Source organism: Palaemon carinicauda, chromosome 7 (assembly GCF_036898095.1).
Source record: "Palaemon carinicauda isolate YSFRI2023 chromosome 7, ASM3689809v2, whole genome shotgun sequence".
NCBI lineage: Eukaryota > Metazoa > Arthropoda > Malacostraca > Decapoda > Palaemonidae > Palaemon > Palaemon carinicauda.
In genome coordinates, this window is record NC_090731.1 from 129,607,761 (window position 1) to 129,620,260 (window position 12,500).

A 12,500-nucleotide genomic window follows, 5' to 3' on the forward strand; every position below is an offset into this window, starting at 1 on the left:
TAAACTTGAGAAGAATAATATAATTCTTTTATAAAGATTCCAACCACCATTCCAGTCATAAAAAAAAGTAGGAAGGATTAGAGCTCCTGGAAAGGACTGGTACGGTGGCTGGTCACCAGGACCAGCAGAGCGATCACTCTGTTTGCTTGTTTTTATGAAATTGAAATTACTCGGAAAAAAATATATAACAATAATCTAGGGACATGATTTATTTTTTCTAATTAAGGAAAATATATATTTTGCTTATGTGAAATCTATTTTTTACTTTAATTTCTTGGATAGTCAATATGACTGTTTCTGCCCTATATGTGTTTATACTGCTACGACTATTAATGATGATATAGTAACAACAATAATGATGAAACAATAATAAGAAGAATAATACTAATGTTGATGGAAACATAAAGATTATTGTTATTATTTCTATGACTATTACAAAAACCCAAAAGAAAGTAATTCCTTAAAATTGAAACCAAGTCATAGAATTCCCAACTAATTACACGCAATTCTATTTATGTAGATGAGCAATAAAGTCTTTTAATAAAGTGCACTTACTCCCTAATTTTACAATAAAGACCTTTGCTTATCCTTTTCTGTTAACTTTTATTGAAGCTTTAATGATTGATAACAGAACAAGACGTTCGTTACGCCATCACATATGAAGCAATCAATTAATATATCTTATTTCTCTTCCTCTTGGTTTTAAAGTGTTATAGTTTATATATGAAAGATTTAATTTAATGTTGTTACTGTTCTCAGTATATCTTATTTTGATAGTTTATTACTTCTCTTGTTGTTTTTATTATTCTTGTTTCCTTTCCTCACTAGGCTATTTTTCCCTGTTGGAGCACTTGGGCTTACAGCATCTTGCTTTTCCAATGTATGGAATAATAATAATAATAATAATAATAATAATAATAATAATAATAATAATAGTAATCTATTGGCCACAGAACTCGCTTCCTGAGGATTTGGTGCCTTTGCTCTCTTTCTTTTTTCTTTCTTTCCGTTGGGCCTGACTTCCTGCTGGCTTCTGCAGGAAAGGGACGAAGGTGGAAGGAAGGTAACCATGCTAATCAGCTTTCTTATATAGGAGAGAGAGAGAGAGAGAGAGAGAGAGAGAGAGAGAGAGAGAGAGAGAGAGAGAGAGAGAGAGAGAGAGAGAGAGAGAGAGAGAGTTAGTTCTCTACGAATAAAAAAAATAAAGACCTTAATCTAATGGTCTCGACTCCATCTAAGATTCTAAGTGGATAACCATTCAAACCCAAATGAACTCCCCAGCACTGGAGTCGAAAGTCATGGCTGATAGCACCTCTGAAATTAACCTATTTTCTGCTTCCCTGCATATTGTGTGCATTTATAGATTTTCCTATTTTTCTCTCTTTTGTGGCATTATCATTATTCATATTATGGGTCTTTCTGGATTTCAAGGTCAGGTAGCTATTCGTTAATGTAGTCACACTTTAGTGCACGTTTGCGTTATATATATAAAAAAAAAATTGGTAGTTTACCATTAAGTTAGCACTGCTTCATTAGGTGTATAAATTAAGATTTCTAACACTTCAAATTTTTTTTTACTGCAATTAACTGCCCTTTCCATCGTTTTGAGTAGCTTTTATAACTTTTATTAACCACTCTTAATCTTTTAGAACTCATTTGATTATGCCTTGATTTTGACAAATTCATATTATTAGTTTCCTTCGTTAGTTTTCCAAAGCGAGGAATACCATGAATGAATCTCAGGTGTACTTACCACTTTGGGCTTGACTTGAAGGCACCAGAGACACCAACACTGCCCCAGCCACGCACAAGAGAGAAAACAGTCTAGCCATTTCGATAAACGGTTAGAAATATCAAATTGGCTTTTTTTTCTCTACGGTAAGTTGATAATCTAGGGCACCCTTTTCTTTATAAATGGCCGAAGGTAGACCACGATTGTTGAATCTGGACCTTTCCTCGAATAGGCTAGTTGAAGGATAAAAAGGGTCTAAATTATTCCCCTGACTCTTTTCAATGTGTCGTAGCTGGCGGCTGTGAGTTGTCCAAAGGTATAGAAACACACACTCCGGTCCTTTCACTGTACTGCAACCACGCGGAATGTGCACAACACTGGCGGTGCCAAACTCTTTATACTCTTACCTTGATTGCCCCTCCCCCCACCTTGCTACTTGTCCCGCTACCCCGTCCTCTCTGCACTTGCATCATGCTCTCTGGGAAACCTCGCGTCTGCCGACCTGTCCCGAAAGATCAGTGCCAGCTGCTGATATTAAAAATAAAATATATAAGTTCTGAATTCGTTAATTAAACTAACATATATTGACAAGAACCGATTAAGTGAAATAGTGAGAAAAGGCATCACGGTTAATCAAAAGAACAAAAGTATGAATTCATTACAAATTAAGTACTTGGCAACTACTTCAGCAAACGTTGAATGTTTCCAAGTATATTTTATCCAACTGTGCTGGGTTATCTTGCCTCTGAAAAACGATATATTTCACGTTTAAAAGATTTACCACAGCTTAGCAATAAGCGCAAATCGCTCAAAAAGTAAAAAAAATCCGATCTCTAAAGATTGTTTATTGACGTAAACAAGTTACGATCCGTCGACGGATGAACTTAGCTGGTCGGCCGTTGTAGGAAGTCGCCTGACCTTGGCCTCATCTTGTCGCCACGCGTTGACGTTATCACGCGACGTTGCAATGATGTAACGGCTTACTCGACCATACGTCATCGCCTGCCTATTCTTTCCCAGTCTCTTGTTCGGCGAGGGAGGGAGGGGGAGGGGGAGTGGGCATGAGTTGCTGAATGTTGTGGCTCATTACGTGACAGAATACATTGAATATGAAGCTCTTTCAAAAATCTCATGTACTAGACATGCGCTTAAAGGTTGAAAGGTCATCTTGAATGGCAGAGGCAAGGGACAGTGACAATGCCCTAGAGACTGACACTCTCTCTCTCTCTCTCTCTCTCTCTCTCTCTCTCTCTCTCTCTCTCTATATATATATATATATATATATATATCATATATACTGTATATATACATCTATCTATCTATCTATCTATCGATCTATCTATATATCTAGCTATCTATCTATATATATATATATATATATATATATATATATATATATATATATATATATATATATATATATATATATATATATATACATAGACATATATATGACCAGAACCCAGGCCTCCTCTCCACCAAGCTAGGACCAAGGAAAGAAGGAAGGACAGGCAATGGCTGCTGATGACTTAGCAGGTAGACCTATAGGATACCCCACATCCCCCATCCCATCCTCACAAGGATGGTGGAGTTGCCGGACACTACAAGAAACTATCGAGCTTGAGCGGGTCTCGGACCCCGGTCCAACACAACGTCAAGCATGAACATTTCCAATACGCTACCACAGCCATCACAATGTAATTTCGAATCCTTACTAGGAGAAGAAAGGGTTTTTCAATATGATCTAGTCTGGATTAAGGGCATATTGCGATGATCATGCCAAACGCATGCGAGTCGATTTTTTTTTTATAAACATCTCACAGTTCGTGTACGTGCAAAGAACAATACAATTTAAAGAAAATTCAGCTTTGTTCTTTGCAACAATGTAGCTGAAGTCCGTAGAGTTAGTTACACATTCTGGTTAGACAGTTCGCACAGTAGGTTTGTTTAAAAGACAATACAAAATATGCCAACTGTTATAACAATTCTAATTTATATTTCAACCAATCTTTTATTACCGAATGCCTTTGAAATAAAATCTATCTATCTATCTATCCAAATTTCCAAGTATGAAGTTCAAGGAGTCATGGACAGGGGATATCAAGCGAGAAAATGATACTGTAAACGAAAGAACCATCTATTTACAAAACTATTTTTTTACTTTTTTTTCAGCATACTTGCTAAAGAAATTTGCTGAGTAATTCTATTCCATTATACTTTTTTTTTCCAAAGGATTCAAGTTTAGATTTAAAAGTGGATCTTGGCGGCAGGTATAATAGATTTCAATTTCTTTACTGACTGAACGTAATGTCATAAATTCCGTCAATTCGAACAAGAAAATTTTAATTGATACCAGAGAATTAATGATATATAAAATAGTAATAATAAAATCATACCATGTGAATTTCAGCTCGGGTGTACTTGCACTTTGTAAGGAGTGAGAGGAAGAAAATATATTATAACTGTTTTCATTAACATTAATTCAAATAAACAAAAATTTGCATGGAACAAGCCTAAAATGCCATTATTTTCCACAGCCAGCCTTTATAGGAAAGAAGACACAGATGAGAAAAAATAGAAAATGGAGAAAAGAAAATCACCAAAATGTAACAATTAAACAAACATGGATGAAATCAGCAAATACATATAAGAAAATTATAGCACCATTAATTTGAAACTTTTGAGGATGAAATGCAATTAAAGTCTTTTAAGTTTGTCATAAGACATGATACTTCAACAGAACTGTAAAGAGAGAGAGAGAGAGAGAGAGAGAGAGAGAGAGAGAGAGAGAGAGAGAGAGAGAGAGATGTACTTGTCTTAGAGCGCACGAACGAAGGGCGGTGAGTAAGCACCGCTGACTGATGTTTCCTAGTGCAATAGAAATACGTCTTAGACCACACCGGTGGTTGACATAAAGGCAATGAAGCAATGTCTTTGGTATTAATGGAGCATAAAGGAGGAATAATCAATTTCCGCCCAGTCTTGGAATTGTACAAGTTGCTCCCGTTTCACAATTCACTCTCCCTTTTCATTTGTGTTTCCCGCTCCGGTGTCCTTGACTGGAGGCCAACCTTGTACTCGCTCTCCGTGGAAGCCGGGTCATTGGCCCTAAGAAAATATGTCAGCACGTAACCTTTAATCATTGAATCTTGACGTCATACATTCATTGTCTCTGCATGACGAATTTCGTCTGGGAAACGATTGGACGTTTGATTCGTTTTCTCTTGGTTTCTGTTGGTTTTGTTTCGTTGAAAATATACGTGGGAGAAATAATGAAAAATATGCGGATGTTATCGACGAGATCATAAATTGTTAATAGTGAAATTCAAAGGAGACTGCGTGTCACTGTTTAATTTTTCTCAATTTGCTTTTCCTACAATTACTACTGTGTTGAGACTAAAGTTTAATTTAATTCTGGACTGAATGTGAGTAAGCCTAATAGGTGTCTTTTTATGGTTCTGAACAAATGTTTATAACTTGAAGTAACTTTATTTCTTATTAGGTCTTGTAAGGTACACAATTTACTAGAATCTATATATATCTGAAATCTAGTTTTACCCATGCTCACCATCTGACAGCTAATTATGCCTGCAGGGGAAAATTAGCGATGCCCTTTTAGATTTGGTTAGTTGAATCAAAGACAGCCTTGACCATAGATGTGGCCCCTGGCCCCTAAGTAAGTTTTGATGGATTCGTTGGTGTCCCTGATTTGTTTTTTATTTATTTTTTTTTCTTCTAAACGCTGCCACTTGATCTCCTTCACAGGCCTCGATCGACCAACAAAGAATTTTGTGTTTAATGGTACACTTATGAAGTCTATAGCTACAGAACTATTGAATCGTCTGGCGCTGCATAATATCTAGAGACCCTTGCTGTTTTTAATCTTTATAAAAGACATGATTGTTGCTTTTCAGAAAAGAATGTGCAGTGTGTAGACAATGCACCTTTTGTCGCAGTTACTTGCATTTCCTTTTGTGAAATGTTGCTGCCTTTGGCGTTCAATACAGTTTATTTATAATTCAAGAAGAAGCAAATTGGGTAAGGAGATAAAATTAAGTCTTTATTGTAACACCATTTATTGGTTGGTCTGGTAATACGACCTTATTCCATTACCTCAAAGTCACTGTGGTCAGTGATTTTATGCGGTTTGCAATTCTGTTTATTTTCCTTGACACTAAGCTTTCTTTTATTGCGGCACTTGAAAGAATAAATCTAATGATCCCTAGCGGCGTCCTTTGTTTGCAGACCTGTAACTAACAAAACGTAATTCGCAGTCTTGTTCCGACAATGTTGGAAAATTATTCTTTTGTATGGATGTCAATACTAACTCGGGATCTTTTTTTTTTTTTTTTTGTGTGTGAACCTGTTTAATAATTTTTTTTTTTATTGTTAGTAATCATAGGCCAGAACAACTTCTGTAAGTTTCCAATATGCCAATTTTGATTGAATATAGTCACATCTACACGGGTAATAGAAATTTTTCCTTAGAATTTGAGCAATAATTACAACAACTCACTGCAAAAAAAAAAAAAGAAAAAAAAATATAATCAATTGGTTCACCAAATTTCAGTCATCAACTGCACCTTCCTGTGACACTACATTATCCCAGATTCCACAGTTTCTCCTCGCTATCTGTTACTTGACGGTCTTTTGCAAGATAACTGCAGATGTCAAGTAATTCAGAATGGAAATGATTTTATTTTTACACTTTATCTCTCGATTCCGCGAGAAATCTTGAGATGCCGTTGACAAAACACCCAAAAAGTCGGTTATTGTTGGGTTTACTAATTCTTACGAAAATTGTATATTCTTAAATAATTTACACTCACTATGAAAGATTTTCAGCTCCCCTGACAACAATTAGAGAATTAAATGTGAGAAACAATTGCTATCGTTGGTAGTTTTGATGCGCCTCCCTTACTTCCGGTGCTTACATGGGACCTTTACTTTATTACTTAACAGACGTGTTTCAGGCGGTGATTTCTTATTTCCCTCATGCCATTGCGTCTCATAGTTTTGGTCAAATGATTATAAATCACCAAATAATGTAAGTTGCCCTTGATGTGATCACACATTCTTAAATGAGCCGTGGAATCCAGCCACATCTTTTCCATTCGTTGTGGCCTAAATATCTGAACCTTCTTTGGGCTAACACTGCGATAAGAGTTTATCAGGTTACTTGTTTCATTAGTTCTTTAGTTTATTATATAAAAAAAGTAACCCAATGGGTTGCAATTCTGATCATTAGGTTTATAATGAATAATTAATGTATTTCAGTTTGGTGAGTGGAAAGAATAGCTTTGAAATGCTTAACTGTCGGGTGTTAACAAAATGTTTACATAGTGATTTCATTTTCTTATAACTTTTTTTCACAATAGATATCAGCTTAAATGTTTGATTACGTTACGGAATATGCCATCCGACTGAAAAGAGTATTGGTTTAATGAAAATAAATAGGAGAAAACAATTTGAGAAAAACCTCACAATTTGTACTGTATCCGGCATAAAACACCCGAATGAAATGTTCATCTTCATATAACTTAATATGATAATCTTTTTTAATTTCATAAGTCAAAACATGAGTTTGTACATGAACCTTTATTCTTGTGGGTATTTTGTCTGTGACATGTAGAAATGAGTACAATTTATTAGACGTAAAGAGAGGAGAGACTTTAATTATTTTTTAAATATTACTTTCTAAGCTACAACGCTAGTTGGAAAAGCAGGATGCGATCATTACATTGTTAATGCCCTCCGTATTTAAAACCAAGACCGTATTCAAACACAAGCAAGATCTGAAGCCTTCATTGGCGATGATTTCACAAGGTGATAATTTTACTGCACGATGGAGAAGATACGTTTTGACCCCCCCCCCCCACACACACACTATTCTCCTTCACAAGCGTGACGCAACGCGGAAAACCTCAATTAAACTTCCGTCTCCCAAAGCCTACAAGTAGACCGATGAGGCGTCCTTGATTCAAGTCCGGTTACTCTCGCCCCTTTCTACCGCTGGAATCTCGTTAGTGATAGCTGTCACACTTTATGCTCCGCGCATGGCACTCAAATCCAACTATCCATTTCTAGGAGATTTTACGTTTCCCGATCTCAAATCACGGTAATTTTTATGTCGTCACTTTGCCGTATGTCCTTCATAACTCTTAAGCATGGCTTAGATACCTACATCATTCGGATGACAGAAGTGAAATATTTTCATGACCGTAGGCCTAAAGTTATGGTTTTTGGCGTGGTGGCCTTCATTATTATTATTATTATTATTACTTAATTACTTACTTACTTACTTACTTTCTCAGCTATAACCCTAGTTGGAAAAGTAGGATGCTAGTCCAAGGGCTCCAACAGGGAAAATTGCTCAGTGAGGGAAGGGAATAAAGAAATAAATTATAAGAGAAGGAATGAACAATATAAAACATTTTCAGAACAATAACAACATTACTATAGATCGTTCATTTATAAACTATAAAAAAACTTGAATAAAAAGAAGAGGAAGGGAAACAAAATAGAAAAGTGTGCCCGAGCGTACCCTCAAACAAGAGAACTCTAACCCAAGACAGTGGAAGACCATGGTAAAGAGGTTATGGCACTATCCATGACTAGAGAACAAGAGTTTGATTTTAAAGTGTCCCTCTTCTAGAAGAGCTGCTTACCATAGCTAAAGAGTCGCTTCTACCCTTACCCAAGAGGAAAGTAGCCACTGAACATTTATAGTTAAGTAGTTTCCCTCTTGATTAAAGAAGAATTGTTTGGTAATCTCAGTGTTGTCAAGTTATGAGGACAGAGGAGAATGTGGAAAGAATAGGGCAGACTATTTGGTGTGTGTGTAAGTAAAGGGAAAATGAACCGTGACCAGAGAGAAGGATCCAATGTAGTATTGTCTGGCCAGTCAAAGGACCTATAACTCTCTAGTGGTAGTATCTCAACGGGTGGTTGGTGCCCCAGCCAACCTACTACATATTGATCATGTTGAACAATAGAAAATTAGATACACTGTACTAATAACTATAAACAAAGGAATGAATAAATAGACAATAAGTAATAATGAGGACTTTGTACACAGATTTTAAGTAAATTATTAGAATTTTTTAGCGTTACTTAATGATCTTGGGATACCTGTCATTCGTTGGAGGGTTCACCTAATTTGATTGGTTGCTTTGACTAAAATTATCAACGAATTTACTTTTGATTTTTGCTATCGGTATCAAAATTCACTATCACTGTGATAAATTCTATCGATTTCGTATTTACGTTATCATTGTCTCAATATCCAAACTTTTTAATGAAAAATGTATCTTTAACTCTATACAACTTATTTAAAATTCTAGGTATGATTCAGTTTATTATTTGAATGCACTGAAATTGTCGTATTGAGAAAGTTTTATAAAATTTTTGGTGATCTATTGAGCGTGAGGAAATGCTCAAGTTCTTTTATCCTGACATGTTTTGAATATTGGTCTCCTGTTGGACAAAAACTTATGGTCTAATTCAATGTCTTACCCCTTATTAGGGCATTAATCTCTGGCACTGTCGTTCAGTTAGTTCTTTGTGCATGCTGCATAAATTCTTTTATAGTAATCCTGACCATCCTTTGTATTCATATCTTCCTAGACTGCATTATCCAGTACCTAGTACTAAGTAAGCAGTTAATTCGATAAACCTTGCCTGAATATATAGCAACAACTGCTGGTGTTGGAGCAGCGATACTTACAGCTGTAGTAGCAGGAAGTGCATAGGGCTTAGTACTACACACTATTCTCGAAGTTTATTCTAGCTGTGAAATGATTTTCGTAATCTGGTAGTTAAATCTGTGGAACTTTAGACGATCAAAAAATTTCTTGCAAATGCTTTTCTGTTGGACAGGTTTACATAAGTTGTTTTTTTTTTCTTTTTCATAGTTTATGTATGACTTCTCTATTTAACGTTATTCATTCATTAACGATGTTACTGATTTTAATGTGTTCAATGATTTTTCATCATGCTTAATTTATAATTTATTCGTTAATTCACTATTTCCATTCCATATTGAGCTGCTCTCCTAGTCGGAGCCATTCAGTTTGTAGAATTATGCTCTTCCAATTAAGGGTGTAGCTTTTCTAGTAATATTGATAATGATGCTATTGTAGCAAACAGGGTTTACTTCATTTGTATTTTTCGTTTCTATTTATTCACAGTTCATCATCCCAAAGAACGCTGCAAATAGCTGACTCATGCCTGAGAATAATCTTTTTGATTGTTAATGTGTTACCCAAGTAAATCAAAGCAACGGTCTCAGACTCAGTACGCTTGGTGACAGCCACCCCTTAGTATTAAGGCTACCAATCTCTTTCTAGTCCGCCCTACAGGCCAAGAATGGACATTACAGGTGACATTTTTTAACTGGTAGTTGAAGTGTTCCCTGAACACTCGATCAGCCCAGTTCAAAGAGCATGTCCCCCTGACATGCTTCTTGAAAGTTTGGTAGTATACTGAACAAAAGGCCATGATAGAGGTCTGCTAACTTAAGTCCTGTAGCAGTCCACGTGGCTGGTCTAGATAAAGGCCCACCATCTTGAATACTGCAGGCGAACATATGGTGGTTCATAAGATAGTCAACCAACTTTAATCCTGTAGATGAACACATAGATAGTCTGCCATCATGAATCCTACAGCTGAGGCCCAGACAAAGGCTCGCTATCATGTAATCCTGTAAGTGTCCACCTGCCTGACCAAGACAGTGGCCGATTATATAAATATAGAGCTAAATGACTGGCTTATCCAATCATGATACCCACCATTTTATTGATTCTACTGGGAAAGGACCAAACTACCTGACTCCTCTCCAAGCAAGATGCTGTATCGCAACGCAATCTGTAATACCAAATGCATGTTTATATTTTATCTCAAATTTTCTTATTCTTATCTTAGATGTTTATCCTAGATATAATAGCATTTATTATTGACTCTCATCTCCTGAAGACATCAGAACTTGACGTTAATATTCAAAAGTGGAAAAGCGTTTTTGTATGATTTAATTTTTACCTGTCATGAAAATATATAGCATGCTTATTCTAAAAGGACTAGAGAGAAAGATTGATGAAAAGCTGAGAGATAAACAAGCAAGATTTCGAAAAGGTAGAAGTTGTATTGAAAAAAAAAAAAATTCATTCTAAGACATGTTGTACAGTAATGCGTAGAATATAGAAATCCAATTTTGATGGCATTTGGGGACTATGAAAAAGAATTTGATAGTGTGCACCGGCCAATTTTGTGGAGAGTCCTGCGTTATTATGGAATTCTTCTTAAATATGTAAATTTTATTAAGTCTGTTCATAAGCATAGCAAGTGCAAAGTTAATGTTAGTGGAGTCTTATCGTATGAATTTACAGAGAACAGCGGAGTACTTTAAGGTCGCCTATGTTGTTTATCCTCCTCATGGATTTTGCAATGCGTAGAACAGTTGGGGATGGTGGAGAAGGATTGGACTGGATTGGTAATAGAAAATTAGCTGACCTAGAATATGATGATTATGCTGTCCTTATTAGCAGAACACAACAGAATTTGCAATGCTTGCTTACCAGAATGCATGAAATATCACACGAGGTTGGGCTCAAGATACATAGAAGAAAGACAGAGATGAGAACGAAATATGCAATGGAAGATGAGATATCATTGGAAGGAGAAAGAATTAATGAGGTAGAATCGTTCAAGTATTTAGGAACTATGATCTCCAATATAGGGTCATTAGAATTGGAGTTTAGTGAAAGACTGAAAAAAAAAAAAATAATAGCTAATTTAAGTAGGATTTGGAAAAATGAGACTATATATTAGTTTAGTGAGATCTGTGTTACTGTATGGACATGAGTCTTGGTATGACAATGAAACAATCTTCAACAGATTCAGCAGATTTGGGAACAAAGCCCCCAGAAGAATATTGTGAGTTAAATGGCAGGACAGGATTAGAAATGAAACTATAGAGATTACTCGAGTGCCATACGTGCATGAGATCATTGAGGGGAGATGGAGATGATTTAGGTATGGTCTTCGCACTCCCCAAGAGAAATTAGTTCACCAAATGTTTAACTGGGCTCCCCAAGGCACTAGAAGAGTAGGAAGACCCAGGCCTACATGGCTGAGAAATATGAAGTGTGAGTGGTAGACTGGCGAAATGTAAACGAGGCTCTGCGTTAATAGGCGCAGGAGGAGATGATGATGATGAATTTTTGACATGTTTGGCAGTCTAGCGAGGACGATTCAAAATAAGTCTATTTTGAGAAGAGTTATATTCTTTATTGATTACTCATTTTACCTTTGTGATAACCATCCTTTATTCCTTCCGTCATTCATAAAGTAACAAACTTATTATCATATAGTTGATTTGCGTACCGTAGATAAAAGTATCCTTATCACTGTATTTGTGTGGGGCCATAATTTACTAGTTGGTAACTTTTGCTGGTGGATGCGTGATACGACCCTTCAAAATAATAGGTTCCTGTTATATTGCCTACGTGGCACTCATTTAAGGAAAACATTGCCAGTTTTTAAGGTCCCAATGTGGAGCCAGTTTGGTGACATGGAGCTTACTTCAGACACACCAAGGTCTCCACTATGCCCTTAAAAACTAGTTTTTAGGATTGACAAGTTCTTACGTTCTGATACTAAATGCCGCAGCCCATTTCAATTAACAGCGAGGATAACAAGCCTAGCTTTATTTTTCCAAACACCAAACTATTTGAGTAAATCCTTATTGGTATATATGCTGTAAGTGAATTAA

General features: G+C 36.1%; 1 protein-coding gene across 1 annotated transcript in view; it reads right to left on the reverse strand.

Annotated features, from left to right (window-relative positions):
• Positions 1–2,089, reverse strand: part of LOC137643631 (putative tyrosinase-like protein tyr-3) — a 68,954-nt gene extending 66,865 nt beyond the window's left edge. The window contains exon 1 of the mRNA XM_068376349.1: positions 1,754–2,089. Within this exon, the coding sequence (XP_068232450.1) occupies positions 1,754–1,832 (79 nt within the window). The 5' untranslated portion in view covers positions 1,833–2,089. The remainder of the gene's footprint in view (positions 1–1,753) is intronic.
• Positions 2,090–12,500: the final 10,411 nt, after the last annotated feature.